At 41.5% G+C, this 24,705-nt stretch overlaps 1 protein-coding gene across 2 annotated transcripts in view; it reads right to left on the bottom strand.

Annotated features, from left to right (window-relative positions):
* The window catches only part of gabrb4 (gamma-aminobutyric acid type A receptor subunit beta4), a 53,438-nt gene extending 48,717 nt beyond the window's left edge, over positions 1 to 4,721 (bottom strand). For both annotated transcript variants that reach the window (XM_084372914.1, XM_084372915.1), the window contains exons 1-2: positions 3,537 to 4,721; positions 1,618 to 1,712 (exon numbers count right to left, since the gene is read on the bottom strand). In XM_084372914.1, the coding sequence (XP_084229040.1) occupies positions 1,618 to 1,712; positions 3,537 to 3,616 (175 nt within the window). In that variant the 5' untranslated portion in view covers positions 3,617 to 4,721. The remainder of the gene's footprint in view (positions 1 to 1,617; positions 1,713 to 3,536) is intronic.
* Positions 4,722 to 24,705: the final 19,984 nt, after the last annotated feature.

Below are 24,705 nucleotides of genomic sequence, written 5' to 3'. Positions count from 1 at the left end.
GGCACATAAGCCTCCATCAGAGCATCTGCTTTTGGCAGTGCACCCGACCAGTGGAAGGTTATATGAGGAGGCGCACCTGCTATACGTTTTTCACTGCTTGCTCTCATTCCCATCAAGTGTGGTGTGGTCTCAGGACTGACAAGCTGCTGCCTGCAGCCTATTTATAAACAGACTGGAGAATCATATATACTTAACAGACATAAAATATTTTGTATCTGCTGCATAAACTTAAAGGCCATATTATGTGTACAAAATGTAAATTTATGTATGTCTACATCTAGAATTAAATCGAAACTTACTCTATTCTAAACATATTATATCATTTAGCAATACAGACAAAAGCCAAACTGCCACAGTGAATTAGGAGATGTAACTTTCTTCAGGCGATGGCCATCAACATGTATCATGTAATCATTACATGATTTCATTTAACGCAGTCTAGCTTTTGTTACACATAAGCCGGCTGCATAGCATTATTCAGATATTTTTTAGGTGAGTCATGCCACATTGTCTCTACCTTCCATTCATTAAAGTTTATGTTTTTCAACAAGTTAAATGTCACGCCTGTACACATGTTTCAGTGAAAACACATTTTAACATTTTAGATTTTAGCATTTGAAGATGTGCTAGGTTTTTGGCCAACGCTACTGGAGCAGGAGCAGATTTAAGTGGCGACACACACACGAAGACATTCTATTGTGCTCCTCGCTCTCATTAAAATAACATCACACATGCCCTGGAAGTAAAAAAGCATCTTTTGTTCTTTGTTTTTCAGACAGCGACTGTAGTAAGTGGCCATAAGCTTTTTGGAATACAAACTTTTTGAATACATGTGTGCAGCAGGCATAATAAATCTGGTGCTATAATGAATACACCGTACTGAATCAGAGCCGTCACAATGGCTGTCAGTCGGCGTTGAGTTACGACGTCATCAGCGAGTGGCCTTGCACCGACCAGGCCCCAGATGGTATTGTCAAAACGTTGAAAACAAGAAACACCCTCTTTAAATTGAGCCTATACGTCGTACGTTCAGGTGCCATATTATTTATTACATTAAATTTCTCCCTATCCTTAGCCAAACCTTTAGCAACAAGATGATGTGCTGTTCAGAAATCGAACAATTTTAAATCTGCTTAACATCTATTGCGATTTAATAGTTTCAGCAAAACAATCAACCCAAATGACATACACGAATGACTGTCCCCCACGCCTTCTATTTTCAGCAATTATCAAAATAACCAATCAAAGTTAATGGGGCAGAAGGGCTTTTCCTGATTTGCAAATCAAATTCTCAGAAACACTTCTATGTGATACACAGAGGCCATAAAACGTCTCTAATCAGAAAAGTACTGCTCTTAAAAAACATAGTGTTTGACTGCTCTTCTCCATGTGTGCCCTACTTCCTCGAGGAGCAGCCATCTTCGATATGTGAATAGATGCATAGTAATGACATGGTAGCAGTCACATCAAAGCTGTTCCCTATACGTTGCCACGAGGCCAACTCTATGAAGGATTCCAGGGGAATGACTATCATTGTGTGCACACCTTGACTCGTAAATAGCACCCTCGACAACAGAGCCCGAGAGCCCCGAAAACAAGCGCCGCCACAGCACGTACCTCCAAAATCAGGCCTTAAACGGATGTCATATCCCTTCAGCAACTTGTCCACGGTAGTCTTGGCCACAGACATTCCCGAGCTTCCAGTGGAGGAGCTGAGGGCAGAAACCACAAGTGTGAGAGGAAGCAGAGAGAAGTGAACCATGAAGGCTGCGAATGAAAACCACACACAGTCTTTTTCTGAACATTTGTAACATGAATGGAACATTTGGATAGGTTACGTCAACACGGCGAGGCTTTGACAAAGGAAAAGAGGAGTTAGGGTGCGTTAAACAACACCCAACACTTACAATACACCGATGAACCCTAATGAAGTGAGCATCAATTTGTCATATTTTCTCTATTTTGTTTTCTATCTTTGTCAACTTAAAAGCACAGAACAATACAATTTAAATGAAAATGTAATATTCACAATGAGAATTACAGTTAGTAGATGTCATTTTTTTTTATGTTACAATGTAATTATATGACATTAAAAGCATTCTGCCTTGCGTATGCACTGTCCCGCTTTTTGCCCCACCTACAGTACATCCATCTAATCATCTGAGGAGATGTAATGACGATACACCTTGTCAAGCATTTTATTGATGTCGGTCCCTCAGAACAGTGTCATCACCTACAGCGAGAGCCCAGTCTTATTCATGTTTTTAAATAAGCTCTGTTATAACACAGCCTCCCATCGCACAGTCAGAGGCAGACTATCCCCAGGAGCAGCATATAGTCTGCTCTAGTCTGACTGACACCTATAACATTGGTGCCATGACCTGTATCACCTGACCGAGCCGGGCCAGCTCTCCAGCTGAGGTTCCTTATTACGGACGGGGTGTGGGATGAGTGTGTGGAGGGGGCACGAGGGGAGGGAAGTGGGTTACAATTTCTCCCTTGATAGGAGCACTAGCCCTCGGCTCAGCCAGGGAAGCACTGTTCAATTAGCTCATAGGTAGTGCAGCTGTTCATCAAGCTGGCCGCTTCCAGGACTTGTGGGTTCGACACCTGAGAGCATCACTGCGAGGGGACATCCAGTGACACCTGGAACGCGTACAAGATTACGCCCCTTCTCTCTCGCTGCGTTTCCAGGCTATTCTAATGGGATCAGAATGTCACAAAAAGTGCGACCCAGTTCTGTGTGAGCACCTAAATCTCATAAGTGAGGCTGTAGGTTACTGCAGACAAGGGGAGAGGAGGAGGAGGAGGAGCAGGAGGAGGAGGCCACAGGGGATATTTGTGAGTGCCTTTCACAATAAAACAATAAAGGGATTGATCAGGAGATTGTGACTCAAGAGGGCTTGTGCTATAATTCATACTGTAAACATTAGAGAGGAGATTATTGAAACTGTAAATCTCACACCACCCTGACCGCTACAGCAGATGATGACCTGCTGGGATTATTTTTTCGATTTTGATTGATTTTGGTTCTGGTCAATAAGAGATGATGATATGAGTGGGAATATTATGTTGCGCCTATAGAATAAAAAAGCAGGCTTGCAGGCCGAGTGTCTCCAGCGGTGTAGACTCATACATCTGGCTGCTTACCACAGCGTAATCAATCGATCCGTGGCTGATTGATTCCATCATCCAATCACCGGCTGAGCCTACTGTAGGGCTGTCATTTAGGTAGGCGCACACTGACAGCGGCCACGTCCAGTACATATAATAGTATCCCCATTTTCATATCGGGAGTAGGTTACGTTTCACAATAGGCTTGATCCAGTGCACGCGCATGTTTTTACGCTCGCGCGCGCCACAGCTCCGTCTATTAGAGCATATATCGGCAGCAATGCCCCTAATAAGTGGGCCTGGGTACCCCTTTAATGCGATTTGCCACATGTCAAGCTTTTCACTGAGCGCTCATCACATCTGTTGGTGTGAAAGGTTGTTATTTTTATTTGTTTTCTCTTCCCAAAGCGACGTTTTCTTACCTTTGAACAAAGCAGAAGAAGGACAAAGCCGCCAGAGCAGAGGAAATTCCACATAATTTATCTTCTTGACGACCCAACATCTCCACAAATCCTTAGATATAGTTTCTATAATCCAACCAGTCAAGTGGTCCTCCAGAAAATGCACAAAGTAAAAAACAGGCAATTAAAAAAAATGATAATTGCCTCTCTTAAAAAAAAAAAGCCGAATAAACTAGCCTACATCTACACATGCGATGTCTTCATTAGAATAAGCTTCTCGCTTTTAAAAAAAAAAAAAAAAAAAAAAAAAAAATCTCGTAATTGGCCCCCGCTGTTTTTTTTTTCTTTGTTTTTTTTCTTTTTTGTTATTATTTTTTGGGGAGGGGGGGGTGGTTTCTCTTTTTCTGTTTGTTTCTTCCCCGGCTATGGAAATCCGTGCAGGTCACAGAGCCCCTCGACCAACACCAGAAGATCAGACATCTTGCTCAAAAAACAGCATACACAATACTTTTAAAAGTGATGACAAGTGTTCTCCCCCTTAAAAAAACAAACACTGGCATGAATGACTGAGCAGCAGCCTCTTAATGATCAAATCGGCGGATGAAATTTCCCAGTCCAAATCTGCAGAAGAGGCATGGTTCCAGCGATGCTCCGGCGCCAGACTATTCCACAACGTGATGTTGTTAAAAGATATTTGTTTGAGCTGGGAACGCTGGTCGGCTGGAGGGGAGCGGTGGGCGCAGGGAAAAGAAAAATGAAATCTTCATTCCCTTTTCTTTTTCTTTTTCTCTTTTTTTCCTCCCGTTGCTGCTGCTGCTGATGATGATGTAGATCAGCGCAAAGTCACTGAGGGGAAAATGCACATTGAAAAAAGCACTGGGTAATATCTGATGCAGACGTCAGAGCAGGCTATATCACTCCTCTGCTGGGAGAAAAAAAAAAAAAAAAAAAGAAAAGAAAAGAAAAAAAAAAGAAAAAAATTTGATGCCGAGAAATATGGATGGCAACTAATACGCCAGTGCATGTATCACAACGCCGGGGTTCATATCGGAGGATGCTGTTTGAAAAGTCCACTTGCCTCCGCTGTCCAAGCTTAAATGGCGTTTGAGCACGTTAATGTGGTCCGCTCGTCTCCTCCTGGAAACAATCAACAAATGACTGAGAATCAACAGTCCGGAGAGACATGATGAGCAGACCTCCGCTCTGATTTCCTCTCGATTTCTTTTTGACTTCTTAGTTTTGAAATTAAAATAATGTCCTACTGGGGAGGGGGGGGGAGAGACCAAGAGAGAGAGAGAGAGACAAGGGGGGGTGGGGGGGACACCTAAGGTGAATTCCTTAGCGACAGCCTGTTCATGCGCTGAATTGTCTGTCTATTCTCTCTGAAACCCATTAGGATGCTGCGAGTGTGTGCCGATGCGTTTTCGTGCATTTCTTCCACTTTTTTGAAACTCAAACACACACACACACACACACACACACACACACACAGAGAGAGAGAGAGAGAGAGAGAGAGAGAGAGAGAGAGAGAGAGACACGCACCCACACACAATCATACATACATGGCATGGCACACGTGCGCGCACACCACATGAACACGCACAATCTCTCTCTCTCTCTCTCTCTCTCTCTCTCTCTCTCTCTCTCTCTCTCTTTGTTTCCTATTTTTTTAATCACGAGTCTCTTTTGTGCGTTGAAACACAAACATCCTTGCTGGAAATCGCAAACGCGCACATCACAATTCAAGAATCACACAAGCTTGTGTTTTATACAGAGGAGGAGGAGGAGGAGGAGGTTTTCTTCAGGGATCTCTGTGCTGTCCAGTTGCTAAGCAACCCAGCCAGCACTGATGCAGTTGTGGTGAAGGCTATGCGCAAAGGCTCATTTAAAGGAGTAGACCCAATGCTGTCACCACTGTGGTGTCAGTGGGACAAAAGCAGACAGCAACAGAGCCATGGATCCGTTTCTGGTAGACATGGAGGGGAAATGCCATTTATAATCATACATGGAGCAGAAATGCGGCGTGTCAGGGGTGTCACACTTCACTTTTGCTTCATCATCATTGTCCTCTTCATCATCATCACCATCGTTGTCAGGGCCACAAGTGCTGCGATGTCCACAGTCTGTAGCCTCAGTTTTTCATACGTTGTTCATACTCAGCAGTCATTTGTTGCTTCTGAATACTCTCAGCTGTCCATCACATCCGGAAAAAGATTAAAATTCAGTTTGTCCCTCCCATAGGTGATGTCACAGCACTCAGCAAAGAATATGGATTGGCAAAGAAGAAAAAAAAACGACAACTCTGTTTGATTTTCCGGTGATGCTGGTTTGGATTTGAACGTCATTGTCAAGCTAAAACTGTATATTTGTTTTTCGGCTTTTCTTCGCCTCAGCCTCTGAAGAGGCATGGCACAATTAACTGGGCTGTCTTCACGAGACTGACGTACAGTGCAGACATTTCAGATAGAATGACATTGCAATTACATACTGTACATCAAAGGGCAACACCATGACTGACCATGACCTGGCACCCAGGGGTGAGTAATCAACTCACCATTAGCTGCAAGACACAGACCGGTCTTTCATAGTTCATACTTGTTCCATCACCGGAGTGAATAGTTTTAACTACAAGCTTTCATAGTTTGATGGCTGTAAATCCCTTGTAAAATTCTCAGAAACTAAAGCAGTATATTTAGTGTGTGAAACTCAGTGTTGACAACAAACAAATGAATCCTAACTCAAAGTTCATGTATAAGCGGAAGAAGACCACAAGATGTGGCTGACAGCTTTGGAAAAAGCTACAGTATATCAGTTTTTAGAAACAGTATGTGGATCTTCAGAGTTAGTAGGGATTAAGCATCATCTCTCTTAACGGTATACCATTTTTTCATTAGCTTCCACCTGCCCCCCGCTCACTTATTCAGGGACAGTGGTCATAACAATGACTGTCACTGAATACAATAATGTTCATTTAACAGCTCCAGAATGCTCGGTTAACAGGACACACCATTTATTATGGCTTCCATAATTCTGGAAATTAGTAATTAATCTCCTACTGTATGATTTGGGTTATGTAGTGAAGGTTACAAAGAAAATACATCGCCATCGCCATCCCATAAATGTTATCACAGTCCCTGGAGAGAAATACTGCATTTGTTTGTAACCTTGTAAACCTAGTCATCAGTGAGCTTTCCCCTTTGAATTTGTGCCGGATCTTTTACCTAACTAGTTTCTGTTTTCAAAATGGTGATTTAAATGCAAATTATTCACCAGACAAGTTGAGAATAAACTTGCTTAACGTACTGTGGTCTCGTATTCAGACACAGAAACCAAGCCAAAAGTAATTGTGCGCAGGATAATAAAAATGATGAGGAAAAAGCAGACATTTCCATATATCTATTCACTGATGGCAGTTCATCTCCCATAGGTTATGCTGGTGAGAGCCAGAGTAGTGGCCGTACAGTACGGATGTAGAGTAATACGGAGTTGGAACCTGTGTGATGCTTTCATTATCTGGGCATGCTCAGTCTGTGCTTTCCTTCATAGTTGGTCGCTCTTGCAATAGTGCTCCCATTAACCGCATTCTCTGATTGCTGCAATAAACTCTAATTGGCATCTATGACAAGGAGATCCAGGCCCCTGAGATGTGCATGTACCATACTCTTTTTTGCTCCATTCATATGTTGCATAACACATGTGAGTTACTGGGTCACCCTTGCTCCTCTGATATAAATAGTATCACATGGTTAATGCATTGGTGCCTTCCAGTCACTCCCTGTTTCTCTTGCTGTTCATATCTGTCAAACACCCCAATCGACTCTAAGTAACAGACGATATATCTAACCGATGTGTTTAAAAAGGTTTCAACACGTTTCACCCTCTCTTCACGCAACTTCACCGTCAGTGTGTGACAGAGGCGGATATATGTTTTATAAAAGGGAGTGACTTAATGAGAGTTCACTTAATGTTAATGTGTTGTGGGATTTTGCGCACTCCCCTTGATTAGAGAACGCAATCAAGGCTTCTCACGAAGAAGTTTCATTTACGGCAACGGAGTCCTTAACAGCTCAAGTTCATGTTTGGTCAACCTAACTGTGATAGCGGTCTCTGTTACTGTGCTGAATCAAGTTGGTATAGCTGCTGTCTCACCTTGGTTTAGAAAAGCAAACCAGGGACCTTGTTTATAAAAACGTTCTTCCATTTGTACTTAAAGTCTGAACATCATTTCCAGCGAGAAAGAGTGGATTTATCTTCAGTCCTGTTAATCAACCTGACTGCAGCAGTAATCTGCAGAGGTGACCTTCACTGTCTGTTTTTTCTGTACTGTAGTGGTGACTACTGACTGGAGCTGGAGAGGACATTTATTTCACTACACCAACAAGTCAGAGTTGACCTGAATTTAAATACATGCCCTCGATGTGTGCTTTTGCTCGTTAGCTTAAGGCTAGTGTACAGTGAACTAATCCAGCTGTTTGGGGCCAATAAACACCTTCGCAAGTAACATGGATAAACATAAATGATCCCACAGTCAAAGTTCCTTAACTGGTGGTTAAGGGACACCATAAACAAAATTGATCTGACGTGACTCAGGCACAAATGCTCACAGACGAGGTCATGTTTTAAAGTTTTATTCATGTTAAGTTCAGTCTTGTTTGCTTCCTTCCAATTACAGATGTATCAATGGGCGACCAAATGACATGCACCGTTAGCCCAAGTAAACTTGTGGTTTAACATTGTTGGAAACATTTGGGTTAATGTACGTACACAACTCAACAAAATGTAGAACAAAGATCTAGTCGTTTTACACACTTTAATGCAAAATCTTTACATATATCTTTAAGTCAAGTCTACACTTTGCTCAGAGAAAAGATAATTTCCAAGTCATAAAAAGGTTTAGTAAATAACTACTTAAACATAGTTTCTGCTTAAGTCAAGATGTAAATTGATCATATGTCCGCTTTACGATTATGAGTAATCTGAACTTAACAACCTTTTTCTTTACTGAATTCTGTCACCCAGACTTAACTGACTTGGACAAGATGACGGAGTGGACGATGTCACTTCACAAGGACAATGCAAACTTTCCTGGGTACCCGGCATGCTGTTTCCATGGCGAGGTCAAATGAAAGACTGTCCAACCCCTTCAAAGTAAAATTTGTAAGTAGGTGAGAATAACAACAAGACAAAATACCAAAGTGGAAACCAAAACGTATGTGGCCAAGATGCACAGTCTGCCAGCAGCATTAAAAGGTACACAGGTGTTTTCAGCTCTCATGGCCCTGGCCACACACAAGCCCTACAAAGTCAGAGTCAAGTTAAATCATATGATCTGCAGGCGTTGATGTGCAGGCCAGTATATGTAAACAGGAGTTTGATGTTAGGTGAATCAGCTTAATCTATATATGGGTACTGTATATATGTCCTGTATGACTTCATGATTATCCACTGTTCATCGTTGTGTCTGATCACACTGGCAGGTCAAAGCAGCACTGCGGGGGCTCACTTCCTCCCTGCGTAACAGTGCACCTGACAGGCTTTCAGAAAATGAGGGTTCAACTTCAATGTACATCATGCCATTCATTGACCGCTGAGATGAGATTGGAGGCTTTGAAAACACACGGCACACGGCTCTGAAGCACCACCTCGAAGCAGGCTACCAGGCAATTGTTGCTATGCTACCGTAGAAAGCCCAATCAAAGTGCAGTGTGTTGCTCGTTGAGGCTGAACTGCACCACAATGTTCCAGATACTAGTGAGGAGCGCTGTTTACACTCAAACCATAGACTGCACACAAGAAAGCAGGAAAATGCATGCTACTGCTTCCGCTTTGTCCACCTCTGATTTCAGCAGGGAAAAAAAACAAGCACGTAAACAAGCCAGAATGATGCATCACATTGAGAACCACTATTGATCATTATACTGTATGTGGTGTAATATATATATCCAATATATATTGGATACAGGATGGCAGATGTATGTGATTTACAACCTCATTGTGCCATGAATGGCATCCATCCATGATTATTAAACATGGCCATAAAATGGAAAGACATCCAGCTTCGACATTTACTACCTGGTTTCATGTTCGATCGTTGTTAGATTACTCAGTGATGTACCAATGTCACAACATAATTAGAAATTGATGAACATTTCCTTATTGACCGTTAACAAGAAAGTCTTTAGGGAAAATGTAACACATATTTTAAAAACAACACATCTTCATACCTGAATGACTGAACAGGTCAATTGACAATGAATCCCCAAATGACATATATCAGGGCTCCCATAATAATAAGACCATTGCAGCGTAAAATTGACAGGCGTAGCTGACCTTCGTTGCACAGTTTCAGTTTGATTAGGTAAAGGCAACAAAACTACTAGGTTAGGTTTAGGAAAAGACTGTGGTTTGGGTTAAAATAAGTACGTTACCTGTGTAACTCCATTTCGGTACATACGTTACGTTATGTAACATTACAAGATTTGTAAGTTGAAAGAACTTTTATCCACCCATCTAACTTTTCCTCAACCCTATGCAAAATCTGTTGCTCCTTATTCTCACCTCTGCTTTGCTGTTATTATAACTATTACGGCCACTACAGGCTGCCTAACAAAAAACATAAACATGGGTCGTAAAAAGCAGCTTGCAAAGTCGTCCTATATGATCGTTTTTCAGATGAGGAGGCCGTTTAAAAAGATCAATAATGATGACATGGGGGGCTCGTCCTAAGGGGGTTTGAATATTACTAATCAGACTAAGCAAAGGTTAGAGGTGTCAAACTGCCCTCTGTAAGATAATTCTCACTTTGCATTTTTGTGCAGTTACATGTCATATGGAGTCCACAGCCAGCCAGCAGCTCCACGCACAGTACAACTACCTGTTCATCCTTCAAAGTACGGAAACTAAGGCAAGCTCGCCAGCCGGCAGGCAGCACACAACAAGCTGACCTGAAACACTCATCTGTCCTCTACACCGGAGGAGTGCACATCTCAAACGGTCACATGGTTCACCGGCTCCAGAATTAGCATGGGTGAGGCGCAACACTCGATGCTAAATAGCTATTGATGGAGGACAAACACTAATACGAATCTGTGATTCTGTTCCTTACCTCACCCATGTCCCTTTGCAACTCTCAGTGCATTTCATTTATAGAACACTTGGGGTGGTGCATATTTAACCAGACCCTCGTGGCCTTTTATTGATACAATCAAAATAATTAATTAAGTGTTTGCAAAGGTCTGGCATGAGGTTAATCTTCTCAATGGTTTATCAATATCAAAAGCGGCATGTCTGTGACACATACGTCGTCCGGCAAAGTCTGTAGTCAGTAACAGCATTATCTCTCTCTCCCCCTCTTGAGAGTGAGTGTATGTACTGTAAGTGTGCTTGTTTGTCTTTGCATGTGTGAGTAGGTACATGCTGTCTGCATATGTATCGTGTCATATAATCCTCTCCGTTTCTTTTTTTTTTTTTTAAACTCCATGTATCTTTTATATCACACTGTCTTTCAGCTGGATGGATTTCAGCGTGCCATTGATTTATCTTTTATCAAACGCAGTCTCACTGTTTCTCCCAGCGAGGGTGGCTTAAAGCCGTGAGGTACAGGCTTCGTTTGGTCATTCTCTTATCCCTCTGGCAAAAGGGTAACTCATGTAATGCCCTTATTTGCATTCAAAGTGTCCTCATTTCAGTTTTCCTTGAAATTCAAATGTCAAAGCATGGCGCAACAGACTTCAGTTGTCTGGGAAACAATGGAAGCGAACAGGGATTCACCACTATGCACCAGAAATATGTAGCGTCTCATAAATAGTAGCATTTTGTCAAAAATAGCACTGTAGCAGCCCTTCCTCTTTTCCTATCTGTATTCTACGTGGGATTTCTACACGGAACTCCTACGAGAAAGGGTTAATGAATTCCTCACACAGATAGATATTGCCATGGAAACAGCTGCGTGACTGCTTGCAGCTTGTATACACACAGGAGGAAAAAAAACAATGGTGCCAAAGGTATTTTAAAATTCAGCGAGCAGAGGCTTTCCAGTGCACATAGCTGCAGTTAAGATTTTTTTTTTTTTTTTTTTTTTAACAAGCACGGAGACACAAAGAGTGAGGAGTAGCCACCTTGCACCCTCACCCCAGGTCCTCCTCCTCTCTCTCTCTCTCTCTCTTTCACTCTCTCTCTCTCTCTGTCCATCTTTGCAATTCAAAGGAATGTGATTGGCATTGGAGATGCATTTGCAATAGCCATGGAGTTAATGCATTCGAAAATATGAGGTCTGGATGTGGTAGATGGGAAATAATACTCCGCTCTGTCATTTCCTTTGCAATAACAAAGTGCACACAAACACATACAGTCACTGAAACACACACATGCACACACACACACACACACACGCACACACACGCTCTAACACAATTCCAGCGGAGAATAATTAATTCACAATATGAAACAGACCTTAGGCAACGTGCCTCGCGGTTGAGCTGAAAAAGAAGGAATAGATCGAGGGCCGTTATGCTTCTTACGCTCTCCAATACAAAAATGTACAAGTACACTAAAACCATGCATGGACGCGCACACACATACACACATCGTGCACATGTACATGCAATAATTATTTGTCCCTTAAGATTTTCAAAAAAAAGGTGGCACAGTACGCTATGTGCTGGTTTAGTGCCATTAGCCATCCTCCCAATAGTGAGTCAATAGTCTCTCGCACTGCCCAAATGGACTTTTATGCTTGAGTCTGCAAATATGACTCTATAGGTTGGTTTCTGCGGCATTCACTGCTGGCACTCAGTTGCTGAAGCAAAATAACTGTGTTTAGATTCATAAATATTTTGAGATGCATTGAAAAGCTTTTAAGTCCATAGAGAAGAGCAGGCATGGTGATGCAAGGGACTGTAGGTGCAGCGGGCAGCGAGCATGGAGTGTTTGGTAAACAAACAAACAAATAGAAAAAAATACGTAAACAGGGACAAGCGGAAACAGTAAAACACAGATAAGGCTCTCCTTTTTTTTTTGACTTGCTGAAATGTAAGTCTGTGTGTCTTTCTGTGCATTTTGGACCTAAAGGTTCTCGTTCACTTGAGGTTGTTTTTTTATCTTCCTCCTCCAATCAGAAACAAGAGCAAGGAAGTCTCCCAGGAACTGAACCACATTCCATCAGCATGTGTCCTGTCCATTAAGCTGGATGTTGAGTGTGTAGCACGCTCCATTTTTCCGGTTACATACACTATCTTGTACGCCAACAACATCCTTCATGCTTTACGTTAAAAGCAATACAGAGATTAAGTGTAGCACAGCCGGAAGAAAATGGTTTGGTTTGAGTCTTCAATAATTTGTGCAAGTTTATTCTTCTATTTTCGTATTGGTCATTTTGAGTTTGTATTCTGTCGTGTCTATTGTGATTTGTTTTTAGATTCTCTGAAGCAAAGAAAATGTCCATCATGTTGCATTTAAATAGGCAGTAAAAATAAAAGATGAAGATGAATCTAACCATATGAATACTGTCACATCCAGTGTCCAAAAATGGATGGAAGCTATTTTCAGAAATAAACAATCAACAGCTATAATTAGTCAGGAGCTGTCACAGGTTACGGCTCACAGGGGATCAGTCGAGGCATCCGTTTCTGAGTCGCATTCATCCAGGTTAATTAAAAGGAGACGGACTTCAGCGACCCCCTCGTCATACAGCAGGACGAAATGTGGTCAAGTATAATTACACAGCTGTAAGCAGATCATAATTGGATAATAATTTTTTAGTAATTCCTTTTGGGATCCAATCTTCAACTGGGAATTTTTTAATTGATGAGATAGCTCACAGCTGCCAGAAGTTACAAGATTAGGTGACTATCACAGCTTATCACGGAGGCACAGAGAAGTAAGTCATAAAGCAAATTAGTGGGAGGCTCTGTGACTTTGTCAGGCAGGTACGTGAAGAGATATTATCTTATTTGCTAAATGAGCCATGGACGGACACTATCATTTTTTATAGCTACACATTACACGCCAGGCTTATACACTGACATGCAGGCTCGACATTAAAGGTGCAATTCTGAGAACTCTTCGGTCTAAAATCGTAATGTTGCTAATTACAGCCAAAGATTTTCTTTATTATATATTGTACATATATTGTACTCTTTATTATATGACTACATATATGATTCTGTAGTACTACAGTGCTACAAAATTAACCACAACTAGAAGGCACATATTAGATAATCTAATGGTACAAACCTAATTAAAGGGAATACAATTTAGGGAAGGTAAGCATAATAAAGGAAAAGGTTGACATTTTGGAGAATATTCTTGATCGTTTTCCTGCTGAGACTTGATATGACAACATGATATCACTCTCATGCTGGTACAGTAAACATGAATCCTCCGGCAGCTGCTGGTTAGCTTGGCTTAGCATGAAGACTGGAACTGGAGGTAACAGCTAGCCCGACTATGTCCAAAGGTAAAAAGAAAAAACAGCACCTCTTAATCTCACTAAATAATAGGTCATATCTAAGGTGACCGCAAGGGTCAAGACAATTTCTTCACAAAACCTTTTACAAAACACAATATCAATGTATGTCTGACCTGTGAGTGAACTTCTCGAGCGGAGCTGCCTTAGAATGCAAAATGAATTTCAGTGTAAACTGACGATATAGCTGTATCGTGTCTGATCGTATTTCAGAAAACACATTTCACAGAAACAGAAATATATTTAAGAATATACAGCATTTTACAAAACTGATACCGTGAATAATATTTTGTTTTCTGAAATGTTGTTACATTTTGAACCTCCGGGCCTCCGTTTATATCTGTCATGTTCAATCCATCCAAAAGTGTGAAAACAGCATGTAAAGGTTTTAACAAGGGTTATGTGTCAGTCCGGTGTTCACTGTGACGTTACAACATTAAAAAATAAAACAACAAAATGCATTATTCCTCCATGTCCTCTAGAACACACAAGTGTTTTCTGATCCGACGCCATCAAACTGTTAAAAATGACTACCCTCCCTTCACAGACTCTTTGGCTGTCTAACAATGCCACCTGACTTAGCCGCTAGAGGGCTTTGTCACTTGAACGTAAACATATGTCGTTTTGGGGCATTCGCTGAATTAAGCGTTGCTGTCACTCTTCTCTGGAGGACAGTCTCTGAGGTTAACAGGTAACCAGCTGGGAGTCCACAAAGTCACTGCTCCTGGCCAAGAAATACCACAACATGTCACTCTTTGTTTAGTCTTTGGGATAAGCTAAGCTAAGCGGCTACTTGTGACAGACGTGAGAGTGGCATCAAGCTTTTAAACTAAACCTCAGCAAGAAAAGGAACAAGCATATTGTCATAACTGTCAAACGATTGCTTTAATTAAGCACACACACTACACTAGTGATTTGAAGGAATGGTTTGTAATCTGCCAGAATATTTCTCTCCAGATCCCTACTGGGCTCAGTAACTTGCAGAATCTTGCAAGTTTTATCTTCAATATGTTTTTAAATCCTTGAACTGAGCATGCACGTCTCCTTCCAGATGGATTTGTATGGACGTTACGGACATTGCTCTTCCAGTAAATTGTCCCAAAAATGAAATTTGCACTAATTGTTTCCTTCAAAATCTCAATGAAAATGCACGTGAAAGAGTAACAGAGATACTTTGTTCACTTTCGTTAAAAAGGAAGATCACACATCAAAGTCATCATTCTTGAAACATCTGCTATGTTTAAGCATTTAATGCCTTAGATGCCAGCTGACACAAAGAAACCTTTATTTGATTTCATTAGGAAATCATACTGTAGGTTTACACAGCTTTCGGAGTTGCTGCGACTTGTCTCACCATCAGGTTCTCAACAATGTCATCATGTCACCATTACCTACACCTCCAGAGTGATGACTACCAGCTGCTGTGAATGACAGAGTCACATTTTCAGGATTCCTAATTATTTCTGAGACACTTAAGCCACCTGGGAGTGGAGCTGCAAAAGAAAAGTATCACGATTGGGTATTGTAACATAAAGCATGAATACATGGCACCATTTTTGGTTTGAGAACAGAGTTGGGGTTGCGTGTTGGTCGTTCACACCGCTGTCCTCCATGTTGAAGAGGGTGAAAATGGAAGTAAGGAGTAGAACATCACGTCCAAAATAGAGAGGAGATCTCAGCACCTTGTGAGTTGTGTTGATTCACTTGTGTTGATCAATAATCCCATCAACCCACTGCAGATATATTATGGTCATTTTGTGCGACGGGGCAGTAAAATCTTACTTATTACCCCTTTACAGTAATGTGGAGACGTTATTTATTGCGGACATTATTTAGCCTGATATTCGCTTTTGAATCAGCTCCGGCTGCATGCTGACCTTGAGCCTCTGACTTCATCATTATAAATATCTGGACATGCGGCACACAGTCCTGAAATTTATATATACATTTTTTATTTTCGTCAAAGATGTATCACCAAAATTAATAAAGCTGAATAATTCAAATAAAACAGTGACACTGTTTTACTGAAATGAAATGTCACGGAAATTTATGGGTTGTGTTTCAGCAGGATTAAAATCTATCTCCTCCTTTTAATGTGGCTGGTCTGTAGCATCTGGAGGAACAGGTGCCGCCTCAACATTTTATTATTTTTTTGTCTTTGCTTTACTAAAGCAGTCAGTATATTTATCCTATGTAAAAGACACTTTGTCATTTACATTCAGTTACAACAATAATACCGTTTAAATGTTCTGATGACACGACGTTTCCCATCTCCTCAACATAAATCATCCAAAGAGCACGTGCCACGGTTCAGGGCATGTCTTCAGACACAGCTGCATGCTGACCTTCAAGCCCTTAAAACCCAAACGGCCAATCACCGCCAATCTGTCAACACATCCACTTCTGTTGACACACCTTACAGAGGTTCTGTAGTAAAGAAATGTCACTCTTTTCCCATGATTAAAGGGACAGTTCACGGCCAAATCATAAATATTTATTTTCCCCCTTACCTGTAGAGCTATGTATACGCACATCTAGATTGTTTTGGTGCGGTGTTTGCAGAGTTTTGGATATTAGCTGTAGCAATGTCTGCCTCGTCTTAAGAATAATGAAACTAGATGCCAGTCGTTTTTATCGGTGTTTTAAAGCCCTGCTCTGTGGATTATCTTGAGTAGGCAGGTCATGATTTCTGAGCTTTTCAAATGTGTTTTTTTTTTTTGTTTTGTTTGTTTTTAGTTGGTTTTTTTTGGCACTTCGAACACCACAAGCCGAGTGCCATCTAGTTCCTTTATATTCAAGAGAAGGCAGACATGTCTACGGTTGATATCTCCAAAACCTGACAACTCACACCAAAACAATAACCTACTGTATAGCACAGCCTCAATTCACAAGCTTTCATGTTGCCTGGCTGGCTGCTCCATTGATGCACCCCAACAGATGGCTAGAAGAGGCCAACATTTTCCTTCTCAATTACAAACATTCCTGTTTTTCCTGAGTTTGCCAGCAAGCTAAAGCCATCCTTGTTTACTCCCAAGGATGCAGTTAAGCCTTCCTTGGCTGAGATTTTGATGAGATGGAGACTCTGGAGCCTCCTACAGAAACCATGCAGGCTAACTATTTGGCCCCCCCAAGGCCGACCGTCTGGTAGCAGGCAAACCCACGCTTCAGAGGAAGGCCTTTGTGACTCCTCAGCCACTCAGCTGGACAGATAAATTACCGTGCCCACACACTCACAGCCAGAACAATGAGTTTAGCCGCTGCACTCCAGACATGCAATCGTACATTATGTTACCAGCTGACCTGTAGCAGAGGTCGGTCACAAGAGAGGGACACCCAGCCCTGGATAGCCATTGTAATCAGGGACCTGTTTAGTATAATAATTTTTAATGTGTGATTGAGTAGCAGGGACAACGGTGTGCCACTGTTGCAGATGGCTTATGTATAATGACCCACAATAACCACCACCATCATGTCTTGTGGAGTGTATCAGAGTCAGAAGTACTATTCAGCCAAGTCCAAAACTAAATATGACAGCCCAGGGGCCCCCATTCAGGTTGACTGTAAATCGCTTCCACAACCTACAGAAGTTGACTATCTGCAGCTGTCCCAGTGCACATAGTCACTGGGTTTATCCCTCACTTTGGAAGCGTGACTACAGCAAACATGTATTTATGCTGGCTGCGCCCAAATTTCAGCTGTCTACACCAGCAAAACAAAATTAACTGTTGGCAAATGTAAGCCCATATTAATTTATTTTGTTCACCAAAGACTGTATAAAATATGCAGTGGACGTAACCTAGAGGTTTATGGCTAATCCAAAACAGACTGACCGAATGAAGCCTGGTTGGTGACAGTTAGCTAGACAGCTAACAGTTAGATGTAACCTAAAGCAGCCATGCCCTTAAATAGTGATAGTTCACATCAAAAGACCCAAACTATCACCTTAATCATCCATACCTTTCTGCCTTAATATAATTCAAATTAGTAAGTTATATAAAAATGTAAAGCTCATAGAGTTGACATTAACGGGAAAATTACAAGAGCTAAAACCTTTTTTTTTTATTTCTGCTGTAAAGTTTGCATTTCAACATGGGATCTTATAGGGATTAACTCACTTTTGGAGGCAGCCTGCCTGGCAACTGCAGTTTTTTTTGCACACAGGCCAGTATATCCAGTGTTGATTGGATTTCTTTTGACTCACACCTGCTGCCAAACCCTCTCTCTTACAGGGTGACTGGTTACCAAAAGGCTACTAATCAATAAGTCCTTCAATCATTAATCGCCAATCAATAAGTTGTATAACCAGGGGAAGTAGCCTGACTGAAATCCTCAGGAAAATGTCTTTGACTAAGCATCACTTGACATTTCTGGAGAGTCAAAAGTCCCTCTGAAAAACATCTTCATATTGAAGACCACACAACATAGAAGCCATCATGACACCATCATGATCACATACAGGACAGAGGGCCCTTTTAGTCATGTGCACCCAGGCGCATCGCCTCATAATCTATCTATGGGTGTAAATTGCACCATTCATCATCAAGTGCCTTGCTGACGTCCTGGACTCCACTATCTTAAATCACACAGGTAGCAGACTGCTGTGATGTACTACAATATTCTGCATCTCTCTCATATTTCAGCCCTGTGATCCCATCAGCAGCAGGAACAGCGCAGGTGTCACTTTCAAAGAGGAAATCCCCCCTGCTGGAGAAACAGGAGATCAGAATAGTTTTCCTGGCAGAAATACAGCACTGATTTTACATCTAATGTTGCTAGTGCCAAAAACTATTGAATCATTGAAATCAAACACACAAAAAAACAAAATAAGGCTCAATTCTTTTGGCGTGAGGTGCATTGTGGACAGCAAATGCCTCCTTCATACACGAGGTCACTGTGCTTATAGGATGGGTTGTGAGCGGCCTTGGCCAGTGGACCACAGATTAATTATTTGGAAGGGTCTCACTTGCTTTAACACATCTTCCCAAGGAGAGGTACCTTTTACCTGGCCACTACACTGAGTCATGTACTGGCAATAGATGCAGCAGAGCGCAAATTAACAAACATGCAAGGACACGATCTTTCCCGTCATACAAGCTATTGACTTAGTCATGGCCACTCATATCCCAGGAGTGATGAATTTACAACCAGGTGCTCGTTCAAACTGAGATTCTAGCAGAGATGAGACTGCAGCCAGGAGTTGACTCACAGTTGTGTAAAGTATTGAAACTGCAGTGTCTGTTTGTCTACTTCAAAAACTGTCACTGTTGTTTTCACATAAGCTGTCAGGTGGTATTTCTGTGAGGCTCACTCCCACCATGGTCTTTTTCCCCAGGCTAGCCTGTTCAAGGTGGGACAATTGCATCTTTATTATGCCGCACCAGTCTGTATATAAGTCACAAGGCAGACTGGGGGGGGGGGGTCATTGTTGTTTGGCTCCTGAGCTGGAAGCGGAGGGAGTAAGCGCCTAATCGATGTCAATGGAAAAACCGTGAGCCAGGAGGACAAGACAGGGGTGCGGCATCTTGACGACACGTTGTGTGTATGTGTGCCACCCACAACCACGAGTTTTAAAAAGCAGCTAGCAGTTGTTAGCAGCTATAGCGGCAATAGACAAAGCACAGCTGAGGCTGATGAGAGTGTCATCAGTTTTGCAGGAATTGGCTGACATCGTGACTACATTGTGGCAAGAGAAGACAAGTCGGGGACCACCAGTCATTTGAATTTTAAATCCTGTCATTCACTTTACATCAAGGAATTTTTAATGACTGTAAAAAAATGTATAGCAACTCATACAATAATTGAGATATTTCAGTCTGGACCAAAGCGGTCAAATGACCAACAGACCAACTTTTCCATTCATATACGGTGCCATGCTAATAATAGAGTGGCTAAATGGTTTTTACCTATACAGTGCCCATACAGTGCAGTTCAGATCACTATGCAAGCCCGGCCTCTAAAGCACATCATCTGGCTCAACAAATCACAATCCAAGTATCCCGATTCACCACTTAATCTATCCTGGCATAATTGGATGATAGAAATTACAGTGAAACAACTGAGGCCAGCACTGTCTGCCCATTTGATACTTTGCTAACTGTGCCAAGAGCTCTCATGGTTGACACCAACATATGCATAGTCGTAGTGGCATATTGCCACTTTCAATTCAGTTGTTGACACTTTTTTATAGATTTTTTGCTGTCTTCCCCCTTTGTTTGTCGGTGTAGATAATGAATGGGATGTTGTCACTTTGCAGCTATTGCCCTCGCTAATAGAATTAAGTCATTATTTTAAAACGGGCAACTTTTGTAAGACAGAAAGGCGTTGTGTGTGGCTGCAGAGCTTTCCCTTTTAGTGGAATAAGCTCAGATAATTAAAGAGACTTTCTCTTCATGAATCTTCGCGAATCTGCTTTCCACAGGAAAAATAATTTCAAAATGAGGACTCATTTTACATTTGAGGTTTAGTGAAACATTGTATGTTCTTCACAATATGTAACAGAAGTACAAATTGACCTAAGGTCGATGTCATTTTAGTCATGAGAAATCAGCAACCACTGTGCTGTTCACGCCTCATTGGCCTCACTGATTGTGATGAGATCAATATGGCTACATTAGGTGTGGGAGGGGCTGGATGTTAAACATGCCCCTTCTTTTCTGTAAAAACTGCACTATTTGATTCAGTAATGTTAGTAATGACAAACATACTTCCATATCCATCCTGCATACTACTTATATCCAGGATTTACTCCATACTAATTCTCTTATTATACTGTTTCAGCAGTCAGTACATATACAAAAACAATGTGCATGCTTCCACAGCTCCTCTAGTTTCTTTGTACATTGCATTGTGGGAGAATGTTGTCCATTGACAAGACACTCAAAAAACAAACCTTCTTTAGTATCCATGTATGTCATTCAGTGACTTTTCATAGTGAACACACAATGTAATGAAAATCTGCTTGGAATTAGTCATGTAGTGTAGAACTGGGACATGCAGTTTGTCTTTGAGGCATGCTAACTTTAGCTTTCATTCCCAGTTTGAGCAGTGTGGCCTTACTTCACCAATGTCAATTAGTGAAGAGCGGGAGAGATATATGCAAAATGTTGTTTTATTTTTCCCAGTTTGTCAGTTACTGAATGAGCAATAAGCCAAAAAGCAGTACTCTGGGATGTACACTGAAAGAATACAGGGATTTTTTACCAGATAACTTGAATACATCCATTTGGAAATAATTAAGCATCTCAGAATGATGGTAATAATTCAAAGCAGGTGATGCTTTGTTTGATAAATTGACCATGTGCACATTGAAATGTGCACATGATATAATAAAAGATATAATAAAACATTTCAAATATATATTTATAAGCAAAAAGAAAAGACTGATATGAAATTTTCCTTGGTTGAAAGAAGCTAAGAGTGCAGAGAGAACATGCAGTATTACAGCACATACAACAATAACACAAGACAAGTGAATGTTCAGTTTTGTATGGCTGTCCTCCAAGAGACCTCGAGAGAACATAAGATAATATGTTGAAGCAAACTTTGTCAAGTAGTACCTTCAATTTACTGGAACCTTTCAGAGAAATATAGCAGAGTATCATCTGCGTATAGCAAGGAAAAGCAATTGCACATTGTACACTATTTTGTAGTGTACAATGTGCAATTGCTTTGTACACTAAGAATAATAGCATGTTTCTGAATGTACTTTAAATAAAGCTCTGTGATGGACTAGCTACTAATGGATGTGAATCCCGGCCTTCTACTAAATACTGGCTGTGATGAACGATCCCCAACCGCAATACTCCAAAGCCATCGAATGACTGAGCACAGAATCCTGATTCAGTACTGCAGCGTTAACAAAACTACACACATTTGTTTTGTAAAAAAATATTTAATTGGTTAAGCAGCCTCTTTTTGTTCTGTCTGCATGACTTTGGGTTTAATACATCACATATATATTTATATATATAAAGACACAAAATAATAAAATAAACATAAAAATCTTTTTTACATCAACTTACTCAGGGCTGAGATATCCTTTAGAAATGCCCAGCTACATACAGTCACATACAGGAAGCACCCAATTACAGCCAGAATCTAATGCACTGGCCACCAGGGATCTCCAGTGGAGCAACTCGGGGTTAAATGCCTTGCTTAAGGGCACCTGATTGGCTCATTTGTAAGACATTTCCAAAAGCATCATTACAGAAGTAGAGATGCACAAGAATGGTCCTCTAAATCTGGAATATCTTCTGTTAATTATCATTTGTTTTCATACTAATCTTCCTTGAGGCACCTATTTTTCCGACAATCGTGTAGATTTTGTTCTGGCCCCGGTGATCCGAATCACGTAGACTCCCAACAGGAACAGCTGCGTAGTCCACTCTAGGGGAAAGGAGGTGTGTGTGTGTGTGTGTGTGTGTGTGTGTGTGTGTGTGTGTGTGTGTGTGTGTGTGTGTGTGTGCGCATGTTTCTGTGTGTGCACCTCTCTATGTCTGTGTGCATGTGTTGGTTCGTGTGGTGGGGTTCAGCCAAGGGACCTGAGCCATCTCAAAGCAGCTGCGCTACTCTTTTAGAGAGGTGGCCTCACATAGATGGGTACGAATCAAACAGGTATAAGGGGCACAGTCTGTATTAGTCTGATATGTCTGTTCATCATTGGCTGAAAAATGAGAAAAAAATGATAGACCTCATTTAAACCTAGCTCTAAATGCATCAAATGATTAAAATGATGTTGTGTAGATTGAAATAACGAGCATCCGACTCAATTATTTATGCCATAATTAAGCTTACAACGCATATTCTACAGTCACAGTCAATATTACAAATAAGCACATGAGTGACTGGCTTGTTTTCTATCTCTCCCTCTGTGTGTGTCTCTCTCTGAGATGGTCAGTGTTGAATTAAGCGCACTTGAAGCCTGATTACGCATTCTTCCGTAATGCAGCCTTCAGTGGCCACTAATTTAGAAACAGAATCTTCCCCAGGGCTTCTTTCTGCTTTACTTGGTATATATGGATTCCCATATAGATGATTCACCTCATATTCCAAAGGCAAGGGCGGGGGCTGTGAACTCATGGGCAGGTCCTACTGGGTCATGGTTTGGGCCTCCATATTTCTCCTGGCATGCCATGCTTTCACACTAAACCGACCCAGAAAGCAGTGGTTGTTACTGCAGGCGAGCCAAGCCCTTCTCTTGTGGTGTCAAACCAAATGTAAACTAATCTGTCAACCTAAATGTGCACGGCTCAGTATTCTGCATGTCTAAGAGACCCGAGGGAAGAAACTCATATACTGTACAGTATCAAGCAAAGACAAGACCAGAGCCAGCTAAAGGGGCCTGGAAAGCAAATAGATTGTGCAGCATGGGAGGTTGTGGGAAAGATTTGGGATAATGTGTATTAATCCACAGCTGCTCTTTGTTTACATTGTATTAGTCATGATATAATTGCAACGTGAGGATGACATTATGATCGACTGCTTGCATTCTGACACTTATGCGGCGCACTTCTTTCATTTTTTAAATATTTTTCGAGATCTGCAAAGTATGGCCGGCATCACCAGTCCCTTGGGTATCCTCTGGTTATTTGTGTGTGAAGATCCAGTGTAGGTGCGTAAAATGTGGCACATTTGTGCCTTCCGATCTCATCTGACAGAGCTGAGAAAAAATGGTGGTGACAAAACAGTGCTGATTTGTGCAGATGTGGACTGTCCTAAGGGAGCCCTTTTGCGCACGCGCTTCATTGATTTCCCAACTGAGGGTAACTGTGGAACCAGAGGTCACACCCCAGTGCCCTTGCACAGATATTCACCCTTTTAAGGGAATAGGGTGTACACAGTGAGCAGGCGACAGAGTGTAATATCACGTTGTCCACACATGTCAACACTCATGTCTTACGGCCTCCTGTATCAGCCAATGAACAGCCTCTACGAAGGACGTTTCGCAAGCAGATGGATAGATAGACAGATAGATAGATGTGATCCCGATAAGTAACCCTTGACGTCCTGTGGTTAGTCTAGTAGTGGTCCAGTAAAGCGATTGGTTCTTTCCCGGTAAAGCGCATTAGAAGCCACTACATCATTCGTCCCACACTGTCAGCCCAGAAGTGGCGTGCGATTCTCCCCCTGCACATTTATCATGCCATTACCGCTGGGATAGCAAGCAAGGCCGAGGAATGAAAAAGAAGAAAACATATATTTTTAATGCCGTTTGGAATTGATTCTAGTTGCCATTGCCAAAACATCGAGTACTGTTCATTGGACCAGTAGTTTAATATCATGGCGTGTTCCATCATTGTCATTCCTCTGTTCAAAATCATCAATCTGTTTGTCAAATTGCGTAAAAAAGGCTTACGGTGTAATGCTGTATTTCCTGCATTCAGCATATTGCTCTCATTCCTGAAATTACTGTACATCCACAGGGAGAATTACATAATCTATTTAAAATAGAATAGATCTGGTACATGTAGCAGTTAATAAATGAAGCAGCTCCATAAACTTTTATCATTTCTGCGCAGAAGAGTTGTTTTTGTTTGGATAAAACAGTAAACTGCTGACACGCCCTCTTGTCCTGCCATTGTAAGTGCTCTTGTACAATCAGAAGCCGAAAGACAGGATTGATTTATGAATCCACCTCCTTCTGCCCGGAGGTATTGATAGACCACTCGTCACACCGCATCTCATTGCCAGCAGTGATTGCGCTGTATTTCAGGGTGGGGGGCTGTG

The sequence above is a fragment of the Pagrus pagrus genome (genome assembly GCF_965226575.1).
Source record: "Pagrus pagrus genome assembly, chromosome: 14".
NCBI classification, from domain to species: domain Eukaryota; kingdom Metazoa; phylum Chordata; class Actinopteri; order Spariformes; family Sparidae; genus Pagrus; species Pagrus pagrus.
Note: the sequence above shows the minus strand (reverse complement) of the source record. Positions and strands in the feature narration are given on the sequence as shown.